The 27,341-nt window shown below is 40.4% G+C and overlaps 1 protein-coding gene across 4 annotated transcripts in view; it reads right to left on the bottom strand.

Annotated features, from left to right (window-relative positions):
* SMCHD1 (structural maintenance of chromosomes flexible hinge domain containing 1) overlaps window positions 1-27,341 on the bottom strand; it is a 183,386-nt gene that overhangs the window by 17,600 nt on the left and 138,445 nt on the right. For 3 of the 4 annotated variants that reach the window (XM_050939183.1, XM_050939185.1, XM_050939186.1), the window contains exons 35-43: window positions 25,588-25,675; window positions 24,976-25,107; window positions 19,022-19,174; window positions 14,888-15,014; window positions 14,590-14,709; window positions 13,181-13,266; window positions 12,017-12,139; window positions 11,579-11,769; window positions 10,621-10,730 (exon numbers count right to left, since the gene is read on the bottom strand). In XM_050939183.1, coding sequence (XP_050795140.1) covers window positions 10,621-10,730; window positions 11,579-11,769; window positions 12,017-12,139; window positions 13,181-13,266; window positions 14,590-14,709; window positions 14,888-15,014; window positions 19,022-19,174; window positions 24,976-25,107; window positions 25,588-25,675 — 1,130 coding nt within the window. The remainder of the gene's footprint in view (window positions 1-10,620; window positions 10,731-11,578; window positions 11,770-12,016; window positions 12,140-13,180; window positions 13,267-14,589; window positions 14,710-14,887; window positions 15,015-19,021; window positions 19,175-24,975; window positions 25,108-25,587; window positions 25,676-27,341) is intronic. The other variant, XM_050939184.1, reaches the window with a different exon arrangement.

A 27,341-nucleotide genomic window follows, 5' to 3' on the forward strand; every position in this document is an offset into this window, starting at 1 on the left:
GGTCAGAAAGACATGATTGAAAGCGCCACTCAATCACAGGAGAAGCATCTGATGCAAAGGAATAAAATGTTCTAACACAGTGAAAACTAATGTAGAAAAGGCGGGTTGGGGAGCCATAGGCAAACTTCTCTAGTGTCTAGTGGCCTGAACCTTTATGATCCTACTACTTTGATTAAAAAGTCTGTTTTTTTTCCAATGTAGTAACAACTGTGCTAATAGTGAACATTGTAATCAAGGTTGCAAAACTGTTGCCGCTATAACCCCACTTGTTACTTTTTATTGAATTCACTGTTTGGGCTGAAATCTTAAATGCTTGGTGTCAACTTATGAGAATATGAGAATTTGAGGTGGGGGGGGGAAGAGTTTGAGCAAAATCTTTTAAGCCATTTTTGAGTGTGTGTGTGGGGGAGATAATGAGCAGGACTTTCCATTGTTTAAAATGAAATGTGGCTGAATAACTCAGATGTTTGCACTTCCCAGCTTCAAGAGAATAGGCCCCTAATTAAAGCCTCTCTGCTCAGTCCGGGGAAAAAAAATTAAGAGCAAACTCATTATTTGAAAATGTGGTGTTGTGTATGTTAGCAAATCTGTTAAACATAGTGTCAGTGCTTTGCCTGGGAGTTAACTGGACAGCTGAACTGCACAGACCCAATTACTTTGAATCAAGAAGTTGAGCCAAGGCGGTGAAGAGTGATGCAAAGAACTGGTATTAGCTTTTCTCAGTTGCTTATAATTTTGCTGAACTTTTAACTATTTGGGTTGAAATTTCCATGCCATGTGTCCTCCCCCCATGTTCTGAATATTTTTGGAAAATTTCAGCCAAGAATTTCAGTTATTTCTGAGAACTAGGGTAGGGAAAAAATGTTGTTTTGCCTGTGTTTAAAAAAAAACAATTGTCAGTTTCTTCTTTGACAAACTCTAGAGCCTCCACACTTTGCAGCAGGAATTTGAACTTTGGTAGTGGGGTGTCCTTTCTCTCAAGGATGTGCCTTCTACAATCTCTGTGGGAATCTGTCCAATTTTGGCCAAGTTATAAGCCTTTGAAAGATATAGTAATTTGTACATGCCACTAAATTCCCCAAAGATCCCATCTGCTGTGGGCATGCTGCAGCCTGAGGTTGAGCAGGACTTTCCCGGCAGCTGCAACTCAGACTGTCATGGGCCCTGCATGGTCCAAATTCAAGCACCTGAACTGAGACAGGCAGCCTTTTTTTCTCCCCTGTGTTGCTGGGCCCAGGCAGCATGGAGGAAGAAACCATCTGATTTACATGCAGAGTGGATAAGAGCCCAACCTTTAGTGGAGCATTGGATTGAGACAAGGAGACTGGGGGTGGTGGGGAGACTGGTGTGACAGAACTGGTAATTTGCTGCAATATTCCGGACAAACTTTACTGAATGAAGTTTATTGTGGGCCAGGGATTGTAAGTAATTACATGGGGGAAGGGGACCACATCCCTCCAGGAGCTAAGAACGGGGCGGATGACTAGGCAAATTCATTCAGATTGTAATACTCCAGAGAGCAACCAGCACCTGGAGAGGCTTGGATGTACTCATTCAAACTGGACTCTCCAGAGAACCAATAGACATGTCAGGAAATCCTCTCCTTAATAGCCTGAGTTTAAATGGGCCAAGGGCCTATTTATCCAGCAAATGGATGGGACATTCTGTCCGAGAGAAACGCCACTCCTTCGGGGGAAGGGTTGGAAGAACGTGACCTATTCACGGACGCATGTTCTAAGCTAGCAGCTGTTATGAACTTGTGACTACAAAAAAACCTCTTGATGGAGTTTGAAGAGCAGATCACGTATCAGAGACTTGTTGGAGTTGGGGTGATCTCAGATACGCTTATTAGCATGTGAGTAGTGTTTTTAAATTGTTTTAATGTTTTTTCTGTAATGATTTCACTTGAAGATTAAATGTGCTTGCTTAGAAAGGGCTGTATGGTAACTTACAACTATGGGCAATTACACTGTTTATAGCCTCTGAGGAGAAAGCAAAGCAAGCCTGCTTAGACAGGGAATTCTCAGTGTAGGCAAGACAGTGCAGCCTGGGAAAAAAATAAACAATCAAGGGGGAGAGATGTGTCTCCACTCAAGGTGATGGCCAGGGAGCTGGAAGCATGAGTGGGTGCCCTTGGTGGACCATGGAGGGGGAATAACGGTACAGCTACTCTGATCTGTCACAACTGGGTGCAATTGGGCAAAGAGATTGGGACAAGAAACCATGGGGTAGTGGGAACTGAAGTTTGAGGAGCTTGAGGGAGATAGATTGGGACTGGGAGCCAATGGGGATTGCAAACATGGGTGGGATTGGGCAACTGGAGGCCAGGATTGGTGGGGAGAGACTGGGATGGTATGGGAAAAGGAGACTGGGACCAGAGAAGCTTGAGCAGTGGAGACTGGGAATGGAACTAGGACAAGAAGACACAGAGGGGATGAGACAAGTCTGGGACAACAAAGTAGGAGGGGAGGAGGCAAGAGGGGTCACACTTGAGGGGAATGGATAGAAGACTGTGCCCTCTAGAGAACACTCTCCTCAAGAGCCTGGAAGGGAACACAATATTCCTGAGTCTCACCATTCCTCTATTAGTCTACTGTTAGAAAATTACTGTGAAACTCACAAGCAAAGTGTCCCATTCCTCTCTCATGCTGATTCACGTAGAGGATAGCCTATAACTTCTATCAGTTACTCCAGGAATTCAGATGATGGAGGTATGTTTGATAGATCCAAATGTTCCAGTCCTGCTGATGACCCATGTCGGTATCTGCATGATGCCACAAGATATCATGTATGTCTTCACCGAGAAGTCTGACGGAATGCTTAACATAGTGAATGCTAATGGAAAGGGGGTAGGCTTAGAAGATAAAATAAAAAAAGAACTTAGAAAAGTTAGATGCCTGCAAGTCACCGGTGCCTGATGAAATGCATCCTAGAATACTCAAGGAGCTTATAGAGGAAGTATCTGACCCACCAGCTATTATCTTTGGAAAATCTTGGGAGACAGGAGAGATTCCAGAAGACTGGAAAAGAGCAAATATAGTGCCCATCTATAAAAAAGGGAAATAAAAACAATACAGGAAACTATAGACCAGTTAGTTTAGCTTCTGTGTCAGGGAAGATAATGGAGCAAGTAATTAAGGAAATCATCTGCAAACACTTGGAAGATGGTAAGGTAATAGGGAATAGCCAGCATGGATTTGTACAGAACAAATCGTGTCAAACAAATATGACAGCTTTCTTTGATAGGATAACGAGTCTTGTGGATAAGAGAGAAGTGGTGGATGTGATATACCTAAAAGCAGCAAAGAGTCCTGTGGCACCTTATAGACTAAAAGACGTTTTGGAGCATGAGCTTTCGTGGGTGAATACCCACTTTGTCAGATGCATGCATCTGACGAAGTGGGTATTCACCCACGAAAGCTCATGCTCCAAAACGTCTTTTAGTCTATAAGGTGCCACAGGACTCTTTGCTGCTTTTACAGATCCAGACTAACACGGCTACCCCTCTGATACATGATATACCTAGACTTTAGTAAGGCATTTGATATGGTCTCTCATGATATTCTTATCAATAAACTAGGTAAATACAACTTAAATGGGGCTACTATAAGGTGGGTGCATAACTGGCTGGATAACCATACTCAGAGTAGTTACTGATGGTTCCCAATCCTGCTGGAAAGGTATAACAAGTGGTGCTCTGCAGGGGTCTGCTTTGGGACCGGCTCTGTTCAATATCTTCATCAACGACTTAGATATTGGCATAGAAAGTACGCTTATTAAGTTTGCAGATGATACCAAACTGGGAGGGATTGCAGCTGCTTTGGAGGATAGGGTCATAATTCAAAATGATCTGGATAAATTGGAGAAATGGTCTGGTAAACAAGATGAAGTTTAACGAAGACCATTGTTAAATGCAAAGTGCTCCACTTAGGAAGGAATAATCAATTTCATACATATAGAATGGGAAGAGACTGTCTAGGAAGGAGTACAGCAGAAAGGGATAAAAGGGTTATAGTGGACCACAAGCTAAATATGAGTGTGATGCTGTTGCAAGAAAAGCAAACATGATTCTGGGATTTGTGAGAAAGACACGAGAAGTCATTCTTCCGCTCTACTCTGCGCTGGTTAGGCCTCAGCTGGAGTATTGTGCCCAGTTCTGGGCACCACATTTCAAGAAAGATGTGGAGAAATTGGAGAGGGTCCAGAGAAAAGCAACAAGAATGATTAAAGGTCTTGAGAACATGACCTATGAAGGAAAGCTGAAAGAATTGGGTTTGTTTAGTTTGGAAAAGAGAAGACTGAGAGGGGACATGATAGCAGTATCTAAAAGGGTGTCTAAAAGGGTGTCATAAGGAGAAGGAAGAAAACTTGTTCATCTTAGCCTCTAAGGATAGAGCAAGAAGCAATGGGCTTAAACTGCAGCAAGGGTGGTTTAGGTTGGACATTAGGAAAAAGTTCCTAACTGTCAGGGTGGTTAAACACTGGAATAAATTACCTAGGGAGGTTGTGGAATCGCCATCTTTGGAGATGTTTAAGAGTAGGTTAGATAAATGTCTATCCGAGATGGTCTAGACAGTATTTAGTCCTGCCATGAAGGCAGGGGACTGGACTCGATGACCTCTCGAGGTCCCTTCCAGTCCTAGAATCTATGAATCTATGAATTACAATATGGAAATATGCATATTAATGGTTGAGGGTTGAAAACCAATCCCCAAGATTCAGCTATAGAATTACAGCTGCAAGAGTCATCTTCTTGAACTTCTGTGCTTTCACAAAGCTGTTTAAGAGTCTAGAAAAGGTCTTCAACATCCATTCTTTTTTGAGACCACAAAGTACTGGGAGTAAAACCCCTTCTCCCCACCCCCATTACCATTCCGTGCAGGAATCTGTTATATGGCTCCTGAATGTAGAAGGAAGTCAATCTCCTGTCTCAGCAAGTGCTCATTAGAGAGGTCCCTGCAAAGGGACAGGGAAGAGGCTGGGAAGGAGAAAGATGTAAAATGGATGGAGTAAGCTGATCTAATGACCACCAGCACCCAACTGTCCGATGTAATCTTACTCTTGGGGGAATTCTGCACCAAAAAAATAAAAATTCTGAGCATATTTTAAAATTCTGCAATATTCTATTTGTCAAAATAGCACAATTTAATCACACCAATTTCAATTATTTTGGTAATTTATTTCAAAATACCTGTCAGCAAGTAAGTCTGTAACAATACAGACCAAAAAAACCCAAAAAACAACAAAACAAAACAAAAAAAAGATTTAGGAATTTTTTTTTGACAAATAGATTCCATACTTGGCATATTAATACAGAACTTTGAGTAATAGTTAATTTAAACTATAATACTGAAATGTTTTTAGCACACTCCTCAGAAGAAGAGGAAAGGCTTTGTGGAATCAGGGGTAAGAGATGATCTGAATTGCTGGGCAGGAGCCTGGGAATGAACTTGGAGGTTTGCTGTGGGGGGGGGGGGGGGAGAAACAGGTTTTTATTTTGAGGGGGTGGGGGGGATTGTTAGAGAGTTGGAGAGCCTCCCCCATGCAGACCTCGGCAGACCCCTAGCCTCTCCCATTCAGTCAGGCACATCTGCCTCAGGCCCATGTGCCCCTGCAGCCACACATTTGTCCCCATGTGGCCCTGAAGTCCCCCTCCTATTCAGTTCCTGGATCAATGCTGTCACTCCATTAGCTCCTGAGCCCTTGCCCCAGTCTGTCCCCTCCATTAGCCCTTCTGAAACCCCAGTCTATGATCCCCCAGTAGCCTCGTGTGTCCTGCTCTGTCCATCCTGTGCCTCCTCACCTAGCCCTGCAGTGAGGAAAGCCGCCTCTTTGCCAGCTGGCTGCCTTATTTTTTGGTGCCATAGCAATCCCTGGTGGGTGAAAAGTGTAACTGCAGCACCTCTCCAGCAGAAAATAGATTCTGCTGAGGAAAAAAAAAAATCTGTGAGGGATATGACTTCTCTGTGTGCGCAGTAGTGCAGAATCTCCCCACCCTTCCCCCGCCCCGAGTATAATTTGCTCCCATGCCAGCTGGAAGTGGGAGAGGAGGTTCCTAAATGGAAAAAGATGGGTAAATGCAGCAGAAAGATCATAAATGGGGGTTGATTGGGACCCTTAACCAGTCTGTCAAAACTGATGCTTTGAAGATGAGAGTGGCTGCACAGTCGAAACAGATGTAGTGTGGCTCAGTGGGTCTTTGGAAACCCAAGAATTGTGTGGGATAGAATCTGATGCTATCTGAGATCTACTAAATCTATGTTTGTTTGCAGACCTGTAGATTCCAAGTGACTAAAATGTGGCCCTGGAATCCTTCAAGGTCTGTAATTATTCGTCAATTGTCTGCAAAGAGTTTGATTCCACCAAAAAGAAGGTCCTGAACAGTGTTCTGAAACTCCCAAGGGAATCTCGAGAGCTGCAGTCAAGATACCTGCCACATAATAGTAGCCATGGAGATGGAGTGTGCTGCCGCATCAGCCATATCTAAGGAGGCTAACAGCGAAGTCTGATCTAATAGCGAAGTCTGAGCCAACAGCTGACCTTCAGCTATGATGTTCAATAAACGAAGTAAAATTTTGAAAAATTGGTGTGATTGTACTTTGCCATGAGCACTTGGTAATTCACAATCCTAAATTTCAAGGGCACAGATTAATAGGTTTTACAGTGAAAAAGGTCCCTGTCATAGCTGTCTGCAGTATTCATTTACAGCTTCAACTGCCAAAAACTGGGAGCAGGATCTGAAAATAAAAATTTTGAGTCTTTTGCTGGGACAAAGTACTTTTTACCAAGTCTTCTGTGTGTGTGTGGGGCACCATTGCTGGGGTCTGCCAGATGGTTTAGGCACGATATAGGAGGGCTTCATTTATAGGTAGAGCCACTTGTGCCCAGAAGGTGACATTTGCAGAATGTCCAAGATTTTATGTTGAGATTCCTCCTCTAGTTGGATTTGCAATGAGCCTGCAATCTGTTTCACCTGGTCCTGCAATTCTTTGAACTCATGGCCAGGGAAGGAGGAAGAGCCATCACAGCCTCATCTGGGGAAGATGAGGTCATGGTTGTGGGTGGAAAATGTTTCCTCTTGCAACTGAGAAGGCTAAAGTAGGGGGCTGCCTGTTCCAATAGTTCCTTTGAGAGAGACCAACACTGTTGATGGTAAGTGTCCCAAGGGTCCTCGGGGGGGGGGGGGGAAGATAAGGCACTGGAGGTGGCACCCATTGACGTTCACACTATGGAGGAGGAGTGGGAGTGTGCCATTCACATTAATAGTTCTTCTCCCTGTAAGTATCAGGGAGGGAGCCCTGTAGTGGTAGGTAGGGGAATATTGGATACAGACATGGGAATCAGAAGAAAAATCCTGTACAATGTCCAGAGAGGAGCCCTACCTTGCTCCAAAACTGGTGGAAAATCCAGTGGCAGCAGACAGATTTGTAATTCTGGTGACCATGACAATCCTGGTACTGATAGGTGCTTGGGTACCCATTAAGAGGGGAGATACTGGCTCATCAGAGACATGCAGATCTTTGGAATACCTAAAGTCCTGTGGTACCAAGTGAGATAATGAAGACAGAAGAGGAACCTACTTTGATGAGTCCTTTGTAGAAGTGTGAGTACCAATGATACTAGATGCCTCAAAGAGTGTGAAGCCTGAGGCAATTTAACCTTCTGTGATACTGAGGTCATGTGGCTAGGCACCAAAGGTTGCAAAAGAGGGTCCATTGGTACTGCTAGTAGTGGGCCTGTTTCTCCCTGCTGCTCTGATCATGCTTAGGTGGTACAAAAGACTGTTTAGGCATCAAAGTACGTTTGGAACTGTAGTTCTCAGATGAACTCAGTGTCTTGGAGACCTATCAGTACTGAAGGAGTCTGAAGTCTCAACAGTACCCAACAAAGGATGGAAGTTTCAGAAAAAGCTAGTTTCAGTGGAGACAGATATTTTTGAGATAGACTGTCTATGAGGAGACCTGGAACTCCTTTTCTTAGAGGCATTTCCAGTACCTTTTGACGATTTCTCCTTCAAAGGTCTGGGTGAATGTGGTGCTGATACAGACAGGGCAATAAGCTCACCTGGTGGCTGATGCACACGATGGGTCCTCTGACCTGAATCAGAGGCATGATGAAGAGACCACTCTATCTTGAAAAGTTTGAGTCTGATCTGTCAACCTTTTTCTAACCCTGCTCTTTAGGGCTACATAGAAGTTACACTTTTGAGGGATGTGCATGTCCCCCAGAGACTAATATAACAGGAATATCTGTCACTGAGCAGGATAGCGTTTGGGCAAGTGAGACAATGCTTGAATCCTGGTTATCCCAGCATACCCATGTAAAAGAGGAAAAGGGTCTCACTCCCTCCCCCCCAGAGGGTAGAGGTAGTAAGGAGAAAAATGAGGGAATAAAATAAAGACCCTCCAAATGAAAGAAATAAACTAAACAAAACACTAATAAGGGCCAAACTAAATTAGAAGGCAAGCATAACAAACAACCAAGTGGGAAGGCTAAACCACTCCATCTCTGGCCCAGGTGGTTGAGAAAGAACTGAGGACAATTGGCCCATGCAGCCCTATAAAACCTCTGCGTAGGCATGAGGATGCTTAGGGAGCATGCATGGGCTGAACAGGCATTGCTACTGAAAGTCTCCAATGGAAGAAAAATGCTGCACCTGAAGTGGAGCATCCATAAGGACGCTACTCAAAGATTACTTAGCTGGAAGTATACTTCCCCCACAACATTATCTCTTGAAATCTTCAGAAGAGAAGTAAGGTTACTGCATTTGCATTTAATTTAAGCAGATCAACTGATTACAACTGCTGTGAAGACTCATACAAAGAACTCTTATTCCAGAAGTGTTCTCTCTATTCCTTCCATAATGTGTCCTTGTTTGGTTAATCCTCTGGATAGCAGGAAACATACATTACCACAGAAATCAAAGATCCATGGTGTCATAAACAGATAGTCAAGGGTTAATGTCCCTTTTACCTGTAAAGGGTTAAGAAGCTCAGTAAACCTGGCTGACACCCGACCAGAGGACCAATAGGGGGACAAGATACTTTCAAATCTTGGTTGAGGGAAGTCTTTGTTTGTGCGTTGTTCATTCTTGGGACTAAGAGGGACCAGACGTACATCCAGGCTCTCCAAATTTTTCTGAATCAGTCTTTCATGTGTCACAATTGTAAGTAATAGCCAGGCAAGGCGGATTAGTCTTATGTTTGTTTTCTCAACTTGTGAGTGTTTCTTTTTGCTGGATGGATTTTTACCTCTGTTTGCTGTACCTTTGAATCTAAGGCTAGAGGGGGTTTCCTCTGGGCTATATGAATCTAAGTACCCTGTAAAGTATTTTCCATTCTCATTTTGGAATGATGATGATTTTTATCTTTTCCTTCTTTAATTAAAAGCTTTCTTTTTTAAGAACCTGATTGATTTTTCCTTAAGATCCAAGGGGATTGGGTCGGAACTCACCAGGGGTTGGCGGGGGGGGGGGGGGGAAAGGAGGGAGGGATGGTTAATTCCTCCTTGTTTTAAAATCCAAGAAGTTTAAAACTGTGTTCACCAGGGAATTGGTGAAGCCTGTCAAGGCAACCCAGGGAGGGGAAAGTCTATGGGGGGGGACAGGGAGTGCGCCAGACACTGAATTTCTGGCTGGTGGCAGCGTTACCAGATCTTAGCTAGCAACTAAGCTTAGAAGTGTTCATGCAGGTCCCCACTTTTGTACTCTAAAGTTCAAAGTGGGGGGAAAAAACCTTGACACATGGACTTTTTTTCCAAGTCCATTCTCCTGAGAGGAAAGGACTATGCCACACAAGGTATTTTCTAAGTGTCAAACTTTGTTCAGTCTTCTGTTATATGTTTCAAGCATTGTGGTTTCTACTACTTCCCTTGGAAGACTGTTGGAAAATGTTTATTGTAATATTGAAACACCAGAAAATTATTGCCAAACCCTAAGCAATAGTCTATCATTTGAACGTTCATGAAAAGTAGAATCTGAGTGAAATGAAGGCAGATGCATAACTTTGGGAAAAGATTTGGAGGAAAATTGGTTTATGATTAATATTGGAGAGGAATGCTTCAACTCTGGTAACGTAAAAAAAATATCAGATTATATTTAGTTTTGGATAGATCTTTAAAAGCTTAAGAAAGCCAGGGTTTGAAATAGTATATTGCTAGAAAAGGTATGATTATACATAATCCAGCTAGGATGTATCTTGGTCTGAGGTGATATGATACCCTACATAGTTTTGAAAAGACAAGGAACAGCAAACAGTGTAACATAGTACTTTGGAAAATATTTTTAAAAAACTTATATCAAGATTGTCTCCAATTATTTTGAAACAAACTGGAGGTTATGAGATAATGCTGAAGTTTTTGTTTTAAAATTAAATATATGGAAGAGAAAGTAGGAGAAAGACAATCAAGACTGAAGAAAGGTAATAGTTGCCATTGTTAAAATCTTCTTGTCATTTGCAAATTAACATTACTGTCATTCTCTCTAACACAAGTTATGTGATTGCTCTGGTAAAAGGCAAATTTGTAAAGATTTTAATGGCGATCACTCACTATATGATTTGGTATGGTTTCTGTGTCTCCTCCATTTATAAGCTAAGATAATACTTCTTTAGTGACATTTACCTATCTGACAATGCTCTACATTCTCTGGAAATGTTAACAAATCTCTGGCAAATACAGGGTTTCCAATAGGTCTGAAGTGATTTCTTCCATTTCGTAAGTGAGGTAAAGTCCTGGTTTTAAAAAAAGAAAACAAATTACATTTCATTTTATTCTACCATGGTTTTTGACACATTAATCAGAAACATGAAACTATATTTGATCTACATATTAACACTTCAATACCAGGACTTGGAAGTTCCCAACGTTAATACATATCACCTGAGGAAAACCAAATTCCTAGTGATATATAATTGAACTGATCTGACTTCAAGAGTTACTTTTGAAAGTAACACTCCTATGTAGGCCAGATTTGATACACAGTTTAACTAACAGCTGAAAAACCATTTTTTTTTGTTTTATCTGCCACCCACCCAAGATACTTAAGTACTAGTGTACTGAAATAGCAAATGCATATAATATTATCTATTTAAATTGATTAGTTTAGATTACTTTTGGGGCATAGCTGAAACCTGAAATTCTACATTGCATCTTCTCCTTCCAGGAAATGGATCAGTATAGTAATTTGAATGACTACAGATGATTTCCGGGAACATGCTCATGATTTGAACGGAAAAAGTTAGGGTTTCAAAGTACGAAGTGATAGGTCCAAATATCTAATTCTATGTACCATAACATTATCCAATAATATTTTGTTAATTATAAAGGAGTTATATACGGTCTCCTGTACTATAAGAGAAAAGCTTCTTCTAGAATATAGAAAGTAACAATACGAAGTTAAATTTATAAAACTGGGATATTACTTAAGATTTTAAGCTACATTCCTGCTAGTTAACATGATTGTGAAGACATTTTCTACTTAGAATTCTTTGCTAATATAAAGGTTAAACAAAATTAGAAAAAAAAATATAGTGAAGGAAAAGTTTTCCAAGAAAACAAAAGTACAATTTTTTTCCTTTACCTGTTCCAATCCGGGAGAGTCTTCTTGTAAACAGAATCAAGAGGCAAGACTTGCTGTCGACCCTGGGTTTCATCAAAGATACGACGAGCAGCAGCAGTAGTTAGGGTGACTACACAGTCCATATCACTAGCCATATGCCAAGAGATGACCTTCGCTGCTCTGTCATCCTCAATCTGTGCTAAATGTGCAATCTGTACAACAGAAGTAAAGAATACTTGTTGGAAACAAGATCACTTATGTTTTTCCTGCTAACCACAATCCCTCTTCAATTGAAGGCTCATTACAATAACTGTGCAATTTTGATGCAATGCTATTGGCATCCCTTTCTGGAGGCTGCTTTTCCAGAGGTTACTTAGAAACTTGTGTAGGAGCTTACCGACTGAACAGCTTGAAGTTCTTCACCATGGAATTGTTGTGAAAAGGACTAACAAAACTCACCTTCCCTAAAATATCCTGATTGTCTTTAGGATAGTTTGAAAGGGTACATGCTCTTCTTGGAGATTTCTTTACTCCTTCCTGCTCCAACATCTTTTGTTTTATGAGAGAATCAACATATTGCAACTGTAAATTAAAACTGAAAGTTAACAATTGTACATCATCTCATCTTGTAGAGAAAGATTTTACCTAGCTGTAAATCAAGTTTCTGCTGTGAAGCATATAACAATCTGGATCAGATTTAGTATGGCTCTATTCTAATTGGTGTCAGAGGAAAACAAGAGGTGGCATCACAACTATAATCCTTTTGCTGAAAGAATTCAGGTGCCTATTTCATTCTCCATCTGTCAGACTGGTTAATTGCTTCATGAGGAAATGAAGGTGCCTGCCTTAAGCCAAGACAGAAGAGGAACTGAAGAAAGTGCAAGAGTCAGAGGGAAGGATTGTAGCTGGGTGGTGAGAACAAAAGGAAGGCTGCAATTAGGCTCTCCATCTAAAGGTTAAGATAACAGAGGGAAATCAACTGGCCAGACTGTTGAATGCATAAAAGAACAACTGATTTTATTGGTTCATGACAAAATAATATATATTATTTATAACCTTCATTTCTGTATTCAATTATTTCAATAATGAAATAAAAACTTTACCAATGCAAGATGTCTCAGATTCTTTAAAGGGTAACTCATCTTTCAGGGAAATTGGTAATGGGAGATATTGTACTGAACCTCTAAATTACTAATTTTAATTCAGTGTTGGTCAGTAATGTGTGAAATGTATAATCATCTGTATAATACTATAAATAGCAATCCTCAAAACTGTCACTTCTACTGGTAGTCTTTGCCAAGAAGCAAGGACTACATATGGACAGATACAGCTAACTACTCACCTTCAGAAATGGTCCCTTCAAATAAGTATTCTGGCATACTGACAGAACAGTAAATGAAAGCATGCTTTACATAAGGAATTAAGCACAGTTTTTGGCACTACTTCATATAAGGGACCCATTAAGTTTACACCTTAGAGTTTTGGTAGATAAGTACGTATGGATTACACATTTTATCTGATTCTTTGATATAACACAAGCTGAGAGTTGGCTTTACTTGTACAGTGTTAAATATGTTGCTTGTTGTGAAATAAACAATTAAAAAGGAAATTAAAAAGCCATACTATGCTTGTCTGTGGAATATCAATTTGATGCTTTTTCAGTTCATTCTTCAAGTGAGATTGTTTTGTTTCAGCTTCCTGGACCTGACCTGAAACAATTTAATAATCAACACTTAGCATGGTAGGTAATGTTGGAATGGAAAATTTATTAGCCAATGAATTCTCTTCTAGGAGTATTCCTTCCCATTGTTAGAGATATTTTCATTACAATTGCTTTCCAGTGTATACTGGACGCACCTCAGATTTAATCACAAGAGTCCTGGGCTTGGCCAGACTGCAAACAATTTCTCTTCAAATAAGTGCTTCCCAATTATATTGAAAACAGCTTTGAAAACAAAGAAGTAAACCTAATAATTTTGTCTTATTCTCCATTCAATCTAACAAATCAAAACAAAAATGTTTTAAAAAACAGTGCATAGTGCACAGCTCGTATCCAGGTCTCCTATCTTAGACAGAAATGTCTGAAATCTGAGAAAGCTCCTAAAAGTTTCTCTACCACAAGTATTAGAACCCAGCTTTGCATCAAGAGCCCATATTAGAACTACACCTATGGAATCTAACCCTGATCTTAGTACTGCAATGAGCAAACGTTTCTTATAATTTATCAATATTCTTCATTTATCTTATATTAGCAATTAACAATAAGAGAAAGAGTTCAAAATACGTGGCATATAAAACAAATGAAATATTTGAGTCAATAAGAAGGCTGATCCAAACAAATTAAGTTTAAGAATAACCAAAATGTACAAGTATATTTTTGTTACTTTTATTTATCTCACTCCTTCATATAAGTCTTTCCTACATATCTAACTGATGGCTTCTTACTTAACCTCTTTTTATAAACAACTACGACTGCTGTAGGGACACACAAACATATACAACCAACAGAGATTCATACTTTTGGGTGTTACGGTCTCTAGGGTTAGTGGAGAAAAATTACATTATGAAACTTCAGATATCCACTTTTGAAGTGTTGGCTTTAAGTTAGGTCCCTAAATTTATATTTAGGGAACTAAAAGGCAGTCTGATTTCCAGCAAGCTGAGCACCTACAGCTCTCACTGAAGAAATGAAAGTGCTCAGAAGCTGTGAGAATTAGGGCACTGACCTAAGTGCCCACCTTTAGGCACCCATGTTAGAAAACTCTGGCCTAAGGATTTTGCCTCACGTCAAGATAACTATTTGACTATGTGTACATATAAAAAGTCTAGCAACCAGATGCTTTTCTCCCAATGCAACAAACACTACGTTTTTCCAAAATAACTGTCAAATTTGTTTCCTCATTTTTCAGTTTGATATTTATAATTTCTTTAATATCAAAATCATAATAGGAAAAAACTAGTTTCCTTCCTGAGAAAATAGTTAAAACATTTTTTTTTATTTTAAAGGTATATATGTAAATGACATGACTTACATTTCATTTCAGTAATAAGCTGCTCAGTGGTATCAAACATATTTCTGTATACAGCTATTGACTTAGATAGTTCATCTCTCTCTCTTGTAAGCGTTGCCATTCGCTGCTGTTTCTTAAAATCTAAATTATTTAAACACATCAACATTCCGTTAAAAATACTAACAGAAGTACATATTAAAATGTCACATAGCTTGATGTAGAGAAAAGATGCTCAAAACCAACATGGATATTTTTTGGGTCGAAATAAGAGTCAAACTTTAGGAATGAGAAGTATTTTGAAGCTACTTTTGAAACTCACCATTGTAAAACATAAATGATAGACGGTATGGTTCCAGAGGTTTTGCCAAAGCTGGTAAGTCTGCCTCAAATTCAAGAATATATTCAGTGCTATCTCTTCCAGGGCTATTTTCTGCCAGCACTAGATTCTGTAGAAACAAATATACACACGTAATATAAGATGCACAAATATATCACAACAAATACAATTTGACTTACGAATTTTTCCTAGTCAAATATCACATCGCTGACTAAGTATTATTTATAAAATATAGATAAAAGTTTTAAATAGTTATCGATAAATTTCAAAGTCAGTATCTGTTATCCTTAAGTAACAATATTTATAATTTCTTTTCTTAATAAAAATTTGAAGATTGAATATTCTATACCTTAAGTTTAAGGACTAAAATATCAGATTTACTTTATGAAAGAACTGTAGTTTTAACTACATGTTTTATCAGTAAGATCAAACAAACATTTAAAAAAATATACCTTATACTCTCTCCCATAAGTAAAATTTTCCTAGAAGCATTAGAGTGCATTTATATGATGTGAACACAACGCAAACACAATGGGAAACTAGGCCAAATATATAAACCCAGGTAAGAAAAGTGCCTAACTCCCAATTAGGGTGACCAGATGTCCCGATTTTATAGGGACAGTCCTGATATTCGGGGATTTTTCTTATGTAGGTGCCTATTACCCCTCACCCCTATCCCGATTTTTCACACTTTCTATCTGGTCACTCAGCCAATGCTGAGTTAAAGTTGCTGCTGTTACTATGGAAACAGACAGTAGGTCCCAAGTGAATGAACAAAGTTATGACAGATAGAGAAGTCATTTTATTATTAAAGGGCACTTTCTCGAAGATGAAAATTTACCCGCTTCCAAACACTATATTTTTAGACCTATTTCTCAATAATTTATTATTAAAACCTCATCTTTCCATACAGTTTAATATAGCAAATACCACAACCATCAAAAATGATATAAAAGTAAAACTAGTATGGTAAACTTAAATAATGGCACATACATAGCATCTTTCCCAAGCTTTATACAAGTGATGATCACAATAAATCTAACGTTGAACTTCATTGTTAATGCTGAGAGATTTCTACATAACCAGACAAGAGATCCACTTTTAAAGGTCACCAATACAAGAAGAAATAAAACAATACAACCTTTAGAGAAATTCAATGACTTCCAAAAAGATATTGCAACTACATATTTGGTCAGCAACTACTAAAAAATAAAAATTCTAGAAAGTCATAATTTAAGTTCTGTTACAGATATTATGTCCAAATTGTTTCCCCATTCCCCTCATTTCTCCATGTTCACAAAACTCAAAATACTGGTGAAAACCTATGTGGTTATCATTTTCACGATGCTAACTGGTACTTCCCCATACTTCTAGGCAAGATGGAATGCTGCCATAATTTAAGAACACCCCTGAATTTCTGATGCAAAACTATAGTTGAATAAAAAGTTAAAAGCTGTTTCACAACTAACAAACACCTCAATCCTGCAAACACTTAACGCGCATGAATAGACCCATTGAGTTCAATAGGTCTACTCATGTATATTAAGTTATATGAAATCAAAAGGTTCTCACCTACTGTAAATGGGAGCACTGGTGGTTATTAAGGCTATGTCTACATTGCCAACTAAAGGTATGATTGTAGCATGGATAGGTATACCTGTGTTAGCTTTAATGGGTAACAACAATAGGACAGATGTGGCGGCATGGACTTCAACACAGGCTAGCAATTAGTGTACTAGCCCTCAAAAGTAAGTCTACATTGCATTTCAGACCATGCCTACTAGCTCAGATAGACAGACTTGCTAGCAAACTAAAAACTGTAGTGTGGATGCTGCAGCACATGCAGCAGCTTGGGCTAGCCACCCGAGCTTGGTCCCAGGAGTCAGATTGGTTAGCCCGAGTTGCCGCCAGTTCCACAACATTCATACTGCTATTTTTAGCCAAGCTAGCACAAGTCTGTGTGTATGGGCTGACAGGTAAGCTCCCAGCTGCGGTGTAGACATGCCCTCAAGGGCTGGTATTCTGATTGCAGCCTGTGCTGAAGTCCAATACAACACAAACTACTTTTTTGTAATGTACACCATCCTGTTATTATTACCTGTGCTAGCTACAATAACGCTAACACGGGGTATGCCAGACCATGCTACAATCACATCTTCACCTGGCAATGCAGATATACCTTTAAACAACTCAACTTGCTACTGGAAGAAGAAGGAATACACGAGTCACTGAAGATGGTTACTACCAAAGTACACTCTCACTCACTCAAGGGAGAGAGAGAGGGACAACAGGAGTTCCTGTCCAAAGCAGTAGGATCTTACCATGCCAGAATGAAAGAACAAGCAGGACAGCTGAAAACCAGGAAAAGATAACAGGGAAAGAAAGAAGGTTCATAGCATAAGCAGAGGGAGACTGTAACATTGTCAGCTACTGTTGAGGCAGAGGCAGGAAGAATGGAGTTTGGCTGCCAAACTGGCTCTTTGAGGGCAGGTGGTAGTGGCTGGAGAGAGACATTTTATTATTTCTGCTTCCAGAAGCTAGTGTGAAGCACTATCCAGCATTTTCCTCAAGACTGGCTGTCAAACAGATGGTTAATGTCTCTTTTACCTGTAAAGAGTTAAGAAGCTCAGTGAACCTGGCTAACACCTGACCAGAGGACCAATAGGGGGACAAGATATTTTCAAATCTTGGTGGAGGGAAGTCTTTGTTTGTGCTGTTTGTTTTGGTTCGTTGTTCGCTTTGGGGCTAAGAGGGACCAGATGTACACCCAGGCTTTCCCAATCTTTCTGAATCAGTCTTTCATGTTTCAAAATTGTAAGTAATAGCCAGGCAAGGCAGATTAGTCTTATGTTTGTTTTCTTAACTTGTAAATGTATCTTTTTGCTGGAAGTATTTTTACCTCTGTTTGCTGTAACTTTGAATCTAAGGCCAAGGGGAGGTGGGTCCCTCTAGTCTATATGAATCTGAGTACCCTGTAAAGCATTTTCCATCCTGATTTTACAGAGATAATTTTTACCTTTTCTTTCTTTAATTAAAAACTTTCTTTTTAAGAAAGTGATTGATTTTTCCTTGTTTTAAAAGCCAAGGAATTGAGTCTGAACTCACCAGGGATTGGTGGGGGGAAAGGAGGGGGAATGGTTAACTCCTCCTTGTTTTAAGATCCAAGGAGTTTGGATTGGTGTGAAGCCTCTCAAGGCAACAAAGGGAGGGGAAAGTCTGGGGGGAGGGGGAAGAAGGGGGATGGTTAATTTCTCCTTGTTTTAAGACCCAAGGGGTCTGGATTTTTGTTCCCCAGGGAAGGTTTTGGGGAAACAGAAAGTGTGCCAGACACTATAGTCTGGCTGGTGGCAGTGTTACCTGATATAAGCTAGGAATTAAGCTTAGAAGGGTCCATGCAGGTCCCCCACATTTGTACTCTAAAATTCAAAGTGGGGGAAAAAAACCTTAACACTGGCACTCCATGATATTAAATAATTTTCCCCCTCCCCTCTGAAAAGTTTTAAATAAATTGCTCAATATAAAAGAAAAACTATTATAGGACTAAGAGAATAATGTACTTTTTGCGATGTCACGCACACATTCCATTTCCATGTTTCAAGAAGATCTCAATATGTGTAGCTTATCAAAAGAAGTCTGAGAGGTGAATTGATTAGAGTGTATTAGTAATCTTCATGAGGGGAAAATACCAGGTATAAAAGAGCTCTTATCTAGTGGAGAAAGGCGTAACAAGAACTAACGGCTAGAAACTGAAACCAGACAAATTCAGATCAGAAATAAAGCACAAATTTTGAATAATGAGGATAACTGACCATTGGAACAAACTGCCAAGGCAAGTGGTGGATTCTTGATGTCTTCAAAAATCAAGAATGGATGCTTTACTAGACAACCTGCTTTAGCAAAGCAACTTACTGGGTTCAATACACAGATAACAGTGATATTTGATGGCTTCTGATAACAGGAAATCAGATTAGATAGTTTCATGGTCCCTTTTAGCCTTAAAAATCTATGATTCTATGAAAAAAATCAAGGAATTCCATTAAAAAATTATTTAAAAATTATTGAAATGTCACCTACAAATAAAAATACATTTTTCATTGTGATTAAAAAAACACTTACAACGATTTCAGCAGATCCTCTGTTAAATGGAAACTCAATTGTTTTAACTTTCCCCTGAAAGACTGGGATCTCTGTATCTTCTTCACTGGAACTCTTAATTGCAGCTATTATCTTGCCAACCAAATCATTTCCAGTACGGTTGTTGTATTCATCCTTAATAAAAAAGAACAAACAAAAATGAGTTTGTGTAGGTCATGAATAAGAATTGCACTGAATATTTAGGACAGAAAACTTCCCCCACCAAACTCTTTGCTAACATGACCCCATTTGAATGAATTATTTCCTCCTGAGACCCCAGACAGTATCTGAAGATACCATTTTGTAGAGCAAAATGATATCCTCCATACAGCTTGACCACACGAGCAAGCATGACTGAGATCACACTGAATGGAACAAAGTGGTGTCCTCCACACACTAGGGACTGCCACAACTCCATCCACTGATGGAGCAATCCAGTTTTGGAACCCTTGATTTAGGGTAAATGTTGTTATTCAAGGAGTCACCAGGTGGCGCAGTTACAGAACCTTTCAAACTCTTTCTTAGCATGTGAGGAAACATTCAGGCTTGGGAAGATAGAGTGTGGTGCTAGTTTTTGTTATGTAAAGTTCTAGGTAAAAGCAGTGGCCCTTGGAGAGTAGAGCTGCAGCTCACAGGAGCACTAGCCAAAAGTTTCTATTCAGGCTTGACAGGATTTTTCACCCCTAGTTCTGAAGACGCCTTCATTGAACATTCCAGTAGAAAGCTTTCTGGGTCCACTTGGAGAAGGATCAACAGAGTATTTGTCAGGAATGTATCCCTCACCAAGGAAAAACAGGCACCTAGAATGCCCATCAAGTGAAACAGTAGCATCACAAAATGGGCAAGTTTTAAATCCCAGGGAATTGTTTCAGTCATATTGGCGAGGGTTCTGGAATTGGGAGTATTCCCTAATGCATTATAAAGGTTTTTGGTTTTTTTTTGGCCAAGGCATGTAAACAAACTAGTAAATACACTATCTACACTTACTAGCTAACAAGAGACTGCATGGTGTGCAGAGTAAACAGATCCTGTGGGGGTTCTGTCTTGTTGCAATGGGCAGTAAGAAGGAACTGAGGGATGGTTGTTCTTCTCAGCCCTTTATGTCCTTGGGTTGGAGCCACGAGCACATCTAGGGTGCAGAGGCAGCACCAGCAGATACTACTAGCTTAAAAGAATCTGATCACACATTTATGGTATACATGTGCACCAGAAGTGAAATATGTGGATAATCACTTGAAATAGTAGTAATGGTACTCAAATTTGTTTTGTAGAAGTTATCTACTGTCCAGAACTTAAAGCCAAAGTTGGCATCTGGCCACTAGACTGGTTGACACTGGTCTCACAACAAGGATCATGGAATCGCTGGGACACTTAAACACTAATGTTATAGTTAGGAATATCTTCTTTAGTATGGATTGAATTTGCCATGGATGTGGGGATTGAATATTTTTAGGACATTACATCAGTTACTGGCACTCTAGCAAAGCATCTGGTTGACACTAGGGCCTTGAAAAGGCTTTGAAGTCCCTTCTAAGGATGGCTTCTATCTTCCTGTCTACAGTGTCTCTGGAAAAGACATCTCTCTTAACAGGAATTATCCATTATCCTCTGGTAAGGATGTCATCACTGAATCAACTCTGGAGATCACGAAGACAAATTTCTTCCATTCTAGGGCCTGCATAATCTCAAGATTTGCTAACTGAGGGTATGTCTACATCTACAATTTTGCAGCGCTGGTTGTTACAGCTGTATTAGTACAGCTGTATAGGGCCAGCGCTGCAGAGTGGCCACACTTACAGCAACCAGCACTGCAAGTGGTATTAGATGTGGCCACACTGCAGCGCTGTTGGGCGGCTTGCAGGGGGGTTCGGGGAACGCGAGAGCAAACCGTGGGGAAGGAGACCTGCTTGCAGGGGGGTTCGGGGAACGCAAGAGCACACCACGGGGAAGCAGGTCTCCTTCCCCGCGGTGTGCTCTCGCGTTCCCCGAACCCCCCTGCAAGCAGGTCTCCTTCCCCGCGGTGTGCTCTCGCGTTCCCCGAATCCCCCCGCAAGCAGGTCTCCTTCCCCGCGGTGTGCTCTCGTGTTCCCCGAACCCCCCTGCAAGCAGGTCTCCTTCCCCGCGGTTTGCTCCGGTGTTCCCCGAACCCCCCTGCAAGCAGGTCTCCTTCCCCGCGGTTTGCAGGGGGATTCGGGGAACGCGAGAGCAAACCGCGAAGGAGACCTGCTTGCGGGGGGCTTCGGGGAACGCGAGAGCACACCGCGGGGAAGGAGACCTGCTTGCGGGGGGGCTTCGGGGAACACGAGAGCACACCGCGGGGAAGGAGACCTGCTTGATTACCAGAGAGGCTTCCTTAGGTATGCTGGGATACCTGCTTATTCCACGGAGGTCAAGAAAAACGCTGGTGAGTGTCTACACCTGATGACCAGCGCTGGATCACCAGAGCTGGATCCTCTACACCCGAGGTTCAAACAGGGAGTTGCAGCGCTGGTAATGCCCTGCAGATGTGTACACCTCCTAAGTTGCAGCGCTGTAACCCCCTCACCAGCGCTGCAACTTTGTGGTGTAGACAAGGCCTAAGTCACTTTCTATTTTCAGGAGTTCCCCACTCCTCCCTAATGACTTCTGAAGATTTTAGTTTTGGATGGGAGATATTTATTATTGGCTTTAGTCTGTGCATATGCTTTCTCTGACAGGATCTATAAGGTGGGTGCACAACTGGTTGAAAGACCATACTCAGAGTAGTGGGAGGACATACCTAGTGGGATGCCACATCTGATACTATTCAATATTTTTTATTAATGACTTGGATAATGGAGTGGAGAGCATGGTCACAAAATTTGTGGATGACACCAAGGCGGAAGGGATTCTAAGTACTTTGGATGATAGCATTAGAATTCAAAATGAGCTGAACATATTGGAAAATTGGTCTGAACTCAACAAGATGAAACTCAAAAAGACATGATAAAGTTTAGTGTGAAGGGTGCAGGGCAGGAGCTCCTAAGCCAGCCCTCTGTCATATCAGTTCCAATTAAGGGAGGCAAATTGGAGCTGGTTAGAGAAACCAGCACCTGATTGGTGAATGGGAAACAGCTGACAGCCCAGGGTTACAAACAGGCCCAGAGGAAGGAAGCCGGGGGAAGCCAGAGAGTGGAAGGAGAGTGGTAGCTCTGCCCTCCTGGGTGCAGAGGCTGAGAACCTTAAGGTTGAAATCCTCAAGCTGTATATGGTGAGGTGGTGGGATTGCATGCTGTAAATAAACTGGACCTGTGATTGCTGAGCCCCAGGTTCTCTAAGAGGCTTTTGGAACAGAGCAGAGGCAGGAGCAAATGGGGCCCTGCTACACCCTGCTACATCTAGAAAACCTGACTTAGGTTAAAAACAAACAAACAAACAAAAAACAACCTTGGCAGTTTTAGTCTTGAGAAAAGAATACTGAGAGGGAACCTGAAAAGGATTTTCTAATTTATGAAAGGCTTGTTATAAAGAGGTCAGTGATCAATTGTTTTTCATGTCCACTGAAGGTAGGACAAAAAGTAATGGGCTTAATCTGCAGAACAGGATATTTAGGTTAGATATTAGGAAAAACTTTGTAACTATAATGACAGTTAAGCACCGGAATAGGCTTCCAAGGGAGGTTATGGATTGCCTGATATTGAAGGTTTTTAAGAACTGGTTAGGCAAAACACCTGTCAGGGATGGTCTGGGTTGCTTGGTCCTGCCTCAGTGCAGGGGGCTGGAATGGATGACCTATTGAGGTACCTTCCAGCCCTACTTTCTAATATTCTCTCTTAACACAGTAGTCACCACTCTCAGAGTTTCATGAAAGTCTGATTAAGGAACATCTGATTTTTCAGCTCAGTGTTGAAGTTCTTTTTGGATTTATGATCATCTTGATCCAGAGCTGAGAATTCCCCCTTTCTGAAAGAGGAACTAGAACTTATTGAAGGAGATGAAAATCTGTGGTGATTTCTGGCTTTTTCTCCTGATTTTATTTTTCAGTCTTATTGGTTCTCTTGTCCTTTTGCGGGGATGGAAGACATTTGCAGGGGTGGGGGTGGGGGCGAAAGACAGGGAAGAGGACAATAGGGTGGTGACTGGTAATTCCCATACGATTGACTTTTCTAGCCTGTTATTCCCTTTTGGATTTTTCCTGCAAGAGAGGAGGGAAGGAGGAGGAGGATGATACACTTATCACAATGTGACTTAATTGGAAAGGAAATGAAAGGGAACATCTTTAAAGGAGCTCTTTAGATTTTTCTTCAGAAGGAGTCAGAGATGCCAAGTAACATGATTAACCCTCTTAAGAAGCTGGGATGGGACTCATGTTCTTCTTCGTTTAGAGTTGGACTTCATCTGCAGGTTCAGGGAGATTTCTAGACTTCCATCCTGTGAGTCCATGACTGGCAAGGACAGTCTGGTTTTTCAAGAGTTCCAACAAGGACTGATCCATCCTTTTTAAGATGTCTCCAAGTGTGTCTTAGCTGATGTGAGGAACGATAAGATGTTCAGGCTCAAATCTTTCCCCCAGAAGAACAAGGAGCAATCATGGAAGAGCTCACCTTCTGTGGCTCTTGTAATAACCTGGTGCTCTTTTGTCCTTTGAGGGGAAGATGATTTTCTTTTCTTTTTTAGGGGCAGAGGAGGAAAGAGGGGTTTGAGGACACCATCTAGAGCAGGTGGCTACTTTCAGAGTTACACTCTATACCAGAGTAATTTGTAAGACTAATAGTTTAAGGTGTGAGTTTCTCATCATCTTGTATATAAAGGCATAAAAGCAAAAGACTTATGTGGGATGGTGCCAAACTGGTGTGGTCATACTGAATGAATAGTGTGAGCATAATCTGACATGACTTAAACGTGGCTGAAGGGCTACAGAGGATCCTGGGAGCAGGGTCCACTTCAAGCAGAGGCAGATTTGATAAATGACTGGCAAAGTCTGCGTGTGTGATAGATATTGAACCTACTGGTCTGTAAATATGGGCCTATGCAAAAGTAACTATCGCATGTATAAAGTTCCAGCAAGGAGCACAGGTCGACCCGGTTATAGTTACCTGATAGCGAGCCAGAGTGAATGACTGATGACTGAGTAAGGTAGGGTGAGCTTCGTTCAGTACAACCTCCCCTAGCTTCTTCTAAAATTAACAATCAAATCCCCACTGGGCATGCTTTTAAGACGTGACTCCTTTGAGGAAAAGGAGTGTAAGAATCAAGCAAAGTAAATTACTGTGACTGGGATTCCTTAATTGATGCTTGAAGAAGCAACGCTGTTAGGCAGAGTAGCCAAAACTCTGCTCCGTGGGCTCAAGTAGGACTGTGAACTAGAGGGGTCTCAAGGCAGCCAAGGCCTTGCCTCAAGGGAATCTGTGACAGACCAGAGGGCTGAGAAGAACAGACCTGGAGGGAAGAAGCCATCTATAAAATTGTTAACCGCCTTCTCTGTTTGCCAAGCAGGAACTGCATGAGGCTAGCACAAGGCCTGTTTGTGTATGTTTGTAAAAGAGAGACTCGTTCAGAGGAATGTATAGGTCTTAATGTCTAACGTAGGAGTTATGTGCTTGATATAACCCTTTACCGCTTGTGTAATTCCTTCCTGCTGTGTATTGAAGATAATTGCTGTGGACATTTTTCACTGGTCTGACAGTAATCTGCTCCACTGGGAGCTAGTAAAGATGCATTTCAGGGGAAGCAGTGCCCCTGTTGTCAACAACTTTCAAATTCAAGTCCACAGAAATAGTAAAGGAAATAACAGCATGTAATGTCATTTCTATGTTCATACGTTTTGGGGGGGAAAAAAAAAAACCAACCCCGTTTTTTTATTTTCTAATATAGACAGCAAGTTTTTTTATCCAACATTTTACAATTAAAGATACATCACATTTTTAATAAACTTTATTTATTGCTCCAACTACTGCTTTGAAGCAAAGTAACATTACCTTTATATGGAGGCATAAATCCTTGATCAGAGTCCGGCTGGCAACAGTTCGAACATTAGAAACTACAGGAGTAGCTGGTAGAGATTCTGGTAGCAACTGCACTGGATCATTAGCTACCACTTCAATTATAATCTTAAGAAAGTAAGAGGAACAACACAGTTAACTGAAATTTCATCTACAATATGTAGGCTGCCCAACAATACTAAAACAAATACAATGTATAAGCTAAAAATATGTTCTTAAAACTTAATCATCAACTCAAAGGGCCATAACAAGTTTTACTAGTTTATAAATTACACAGTTTAAAAAAATGTTATATTTTAAAAGAAACAGTGAGGTATTTATGAAGACACGAGAACAAAATGAAAAAAGTCTATTCAGCAGATGTCTGCCTACTTAAAAGGCCAATAAAAACATGATTTGATAATCAACTGTTCAAGGTGTGTGATTACCAAAAATAAAGTTATGGATTTTGTAAATTAGCCACTTGTAATAGTAATTCAAATGTTTTTTATTAAAATCAGTCATCTTTCATTTACTGTAAGCAATTCACATACTTTATTTCCTACTATATATACACCTAACTATATGTAATTCATCACAGAAGCAAACCTGTTCACTGCTGAGTATATTTGTCTTATCAACCGCAAAAGCAAACTGGATGCTGTAAGTTCCCACTCTCTCTGGAACCATTTTATCCCTAAGTTAATTAAAAAAAATAGTGATCTTAATGTTGACATTACAAATAAGGTCAGCAAATCATATCTTTATCTATTCCTGTTAACCACGTACTGAAAAGTGATGGGGTATTTTACTTTCCATATGATTCCGTCCATTCTTTACCCAACTTTATGAACAAAACCTGTGATAACCTGTCTGAGGAAGAGTTTATGAAATTCTGCTCTTTTTATATAAGATGGAATGATGAATGCTACAAGGTACTTCTTCCTCCCACTCACATGCATAATGACACTGAATTTCCTGAGTTCTGTCAGCTTGTGTCACAACTATAATTTTAAACTACTTCATGGAAAGTTATTAGTTATATTTAATAATGGAATGGATGAACATTTTTTAAATTGGTTTGGACTACGTTATTTACTTTCATTTGGATTAATTTCCTCTTTTTCTTCTGCCATTTTAGAAGCAAAAAGCCCTGCTTTCTTGCACAGGTTGCTTCATATATCAGCAGGGGATAGGGCTAGTAGCAATTCCAACTCAGAAGACAGCACACACTTGAGCCTGAAATATGTCTTGTGTCTCTTGAAATGCTTAGCAAATTTCAGGAGCTATCACATTGTAAACAAACAACAATAGCCTGCTGCTACTTAAAATGGCAACAGCAGTAGCAAGAAGATCAAGGAAGAGGGAATGGCAGTACAGAATCACAAGGGTCTGCCTGGGATGGCACAAGAATGTGCCACTCTTTACTCACTGCTGAGCCTCGCAGCTCAATCTAGTCCACAGAGATATTATCAAGTGACAAAGGCCGAGGCTAAATCTTACTCCCGCACACAGTTGTCACAATATGGATCTCTGGGATTAGCCTCTCCACTAGTTTACAGAATTGGTCTGTTTCCTCTCTGCAGTGAATCTGTGGGTAATCCAAGCTATTCAGCAATTTGTCAGCCTGATCACAACTCCTTCTTGTACTATTTAGATGAATTCTCTCAAAGGCATTGGAATAATATATAAGGAAACTTATATGTACAAAAAAATCCTAACTTTCATTGAACATCTAATACGATTCTTTCAACTGCAACAGAAATCCAAATTCAATTATTAAATTTACAATTTATAAAGGTAGATGGTTTGGACTTATGCACAGCTTAATCACAGAAAGAAGATAAACAAGAAATAAAAATGTCTATTCTTCCTCATATCATCATCACTAGTCTGCAGTATGCAAAGAATGAGAAATATCAGAATCAAAATTGAGGGAAATTTAGAACAGGAATTTGGCCTAACAAGGGGCACCACTTACAGCACATGGAAGATTGTCTAGTTTGTTGCATTTCAAGAACATGGACGATGACACATTACTATTAACAAATCCGATCAGGAGATGCAAGCAGTCTCTACTCATGATTTGGACGTTGGTACAATAATCTACGATGCCCTCTTGAATTGATTGATTTGAAGCTTTGTACGCTTCTACTATGCAATGTTTTAGCTATCTTGCTGATGCTTATTTGGATGCTGTCTCCTCTTCATTTCACAGGAACATAAATAAAACTTCCTGGAAAACTTAATTTCAAGTAGATTCTTAGTGATCTGCACATGTCTAGAATGTGCCACAAATGTTTTTTATTATCAGAGGGGTAGCCGTGTTAGTCTGGATCTGTAAAAAGCAACAAAGAGTCTTG

This window comes from Gopherus flavomarginatus, chromosome 2 (genome assembly GCF_025201925.1).
Source record: "Gopherus flavomarginatus isolate rGopFla2 chromosome 2, rGopFla2.mat.asm, whole genome shotgun sequence".
In the NCBI taxonomy this organism is placed as follows: domain Eukaryota; kingdom Metazoa; phylum Chordata; order Testudines; family Testudinidae; genus Gopherus; species Gopherus flavomarginatus.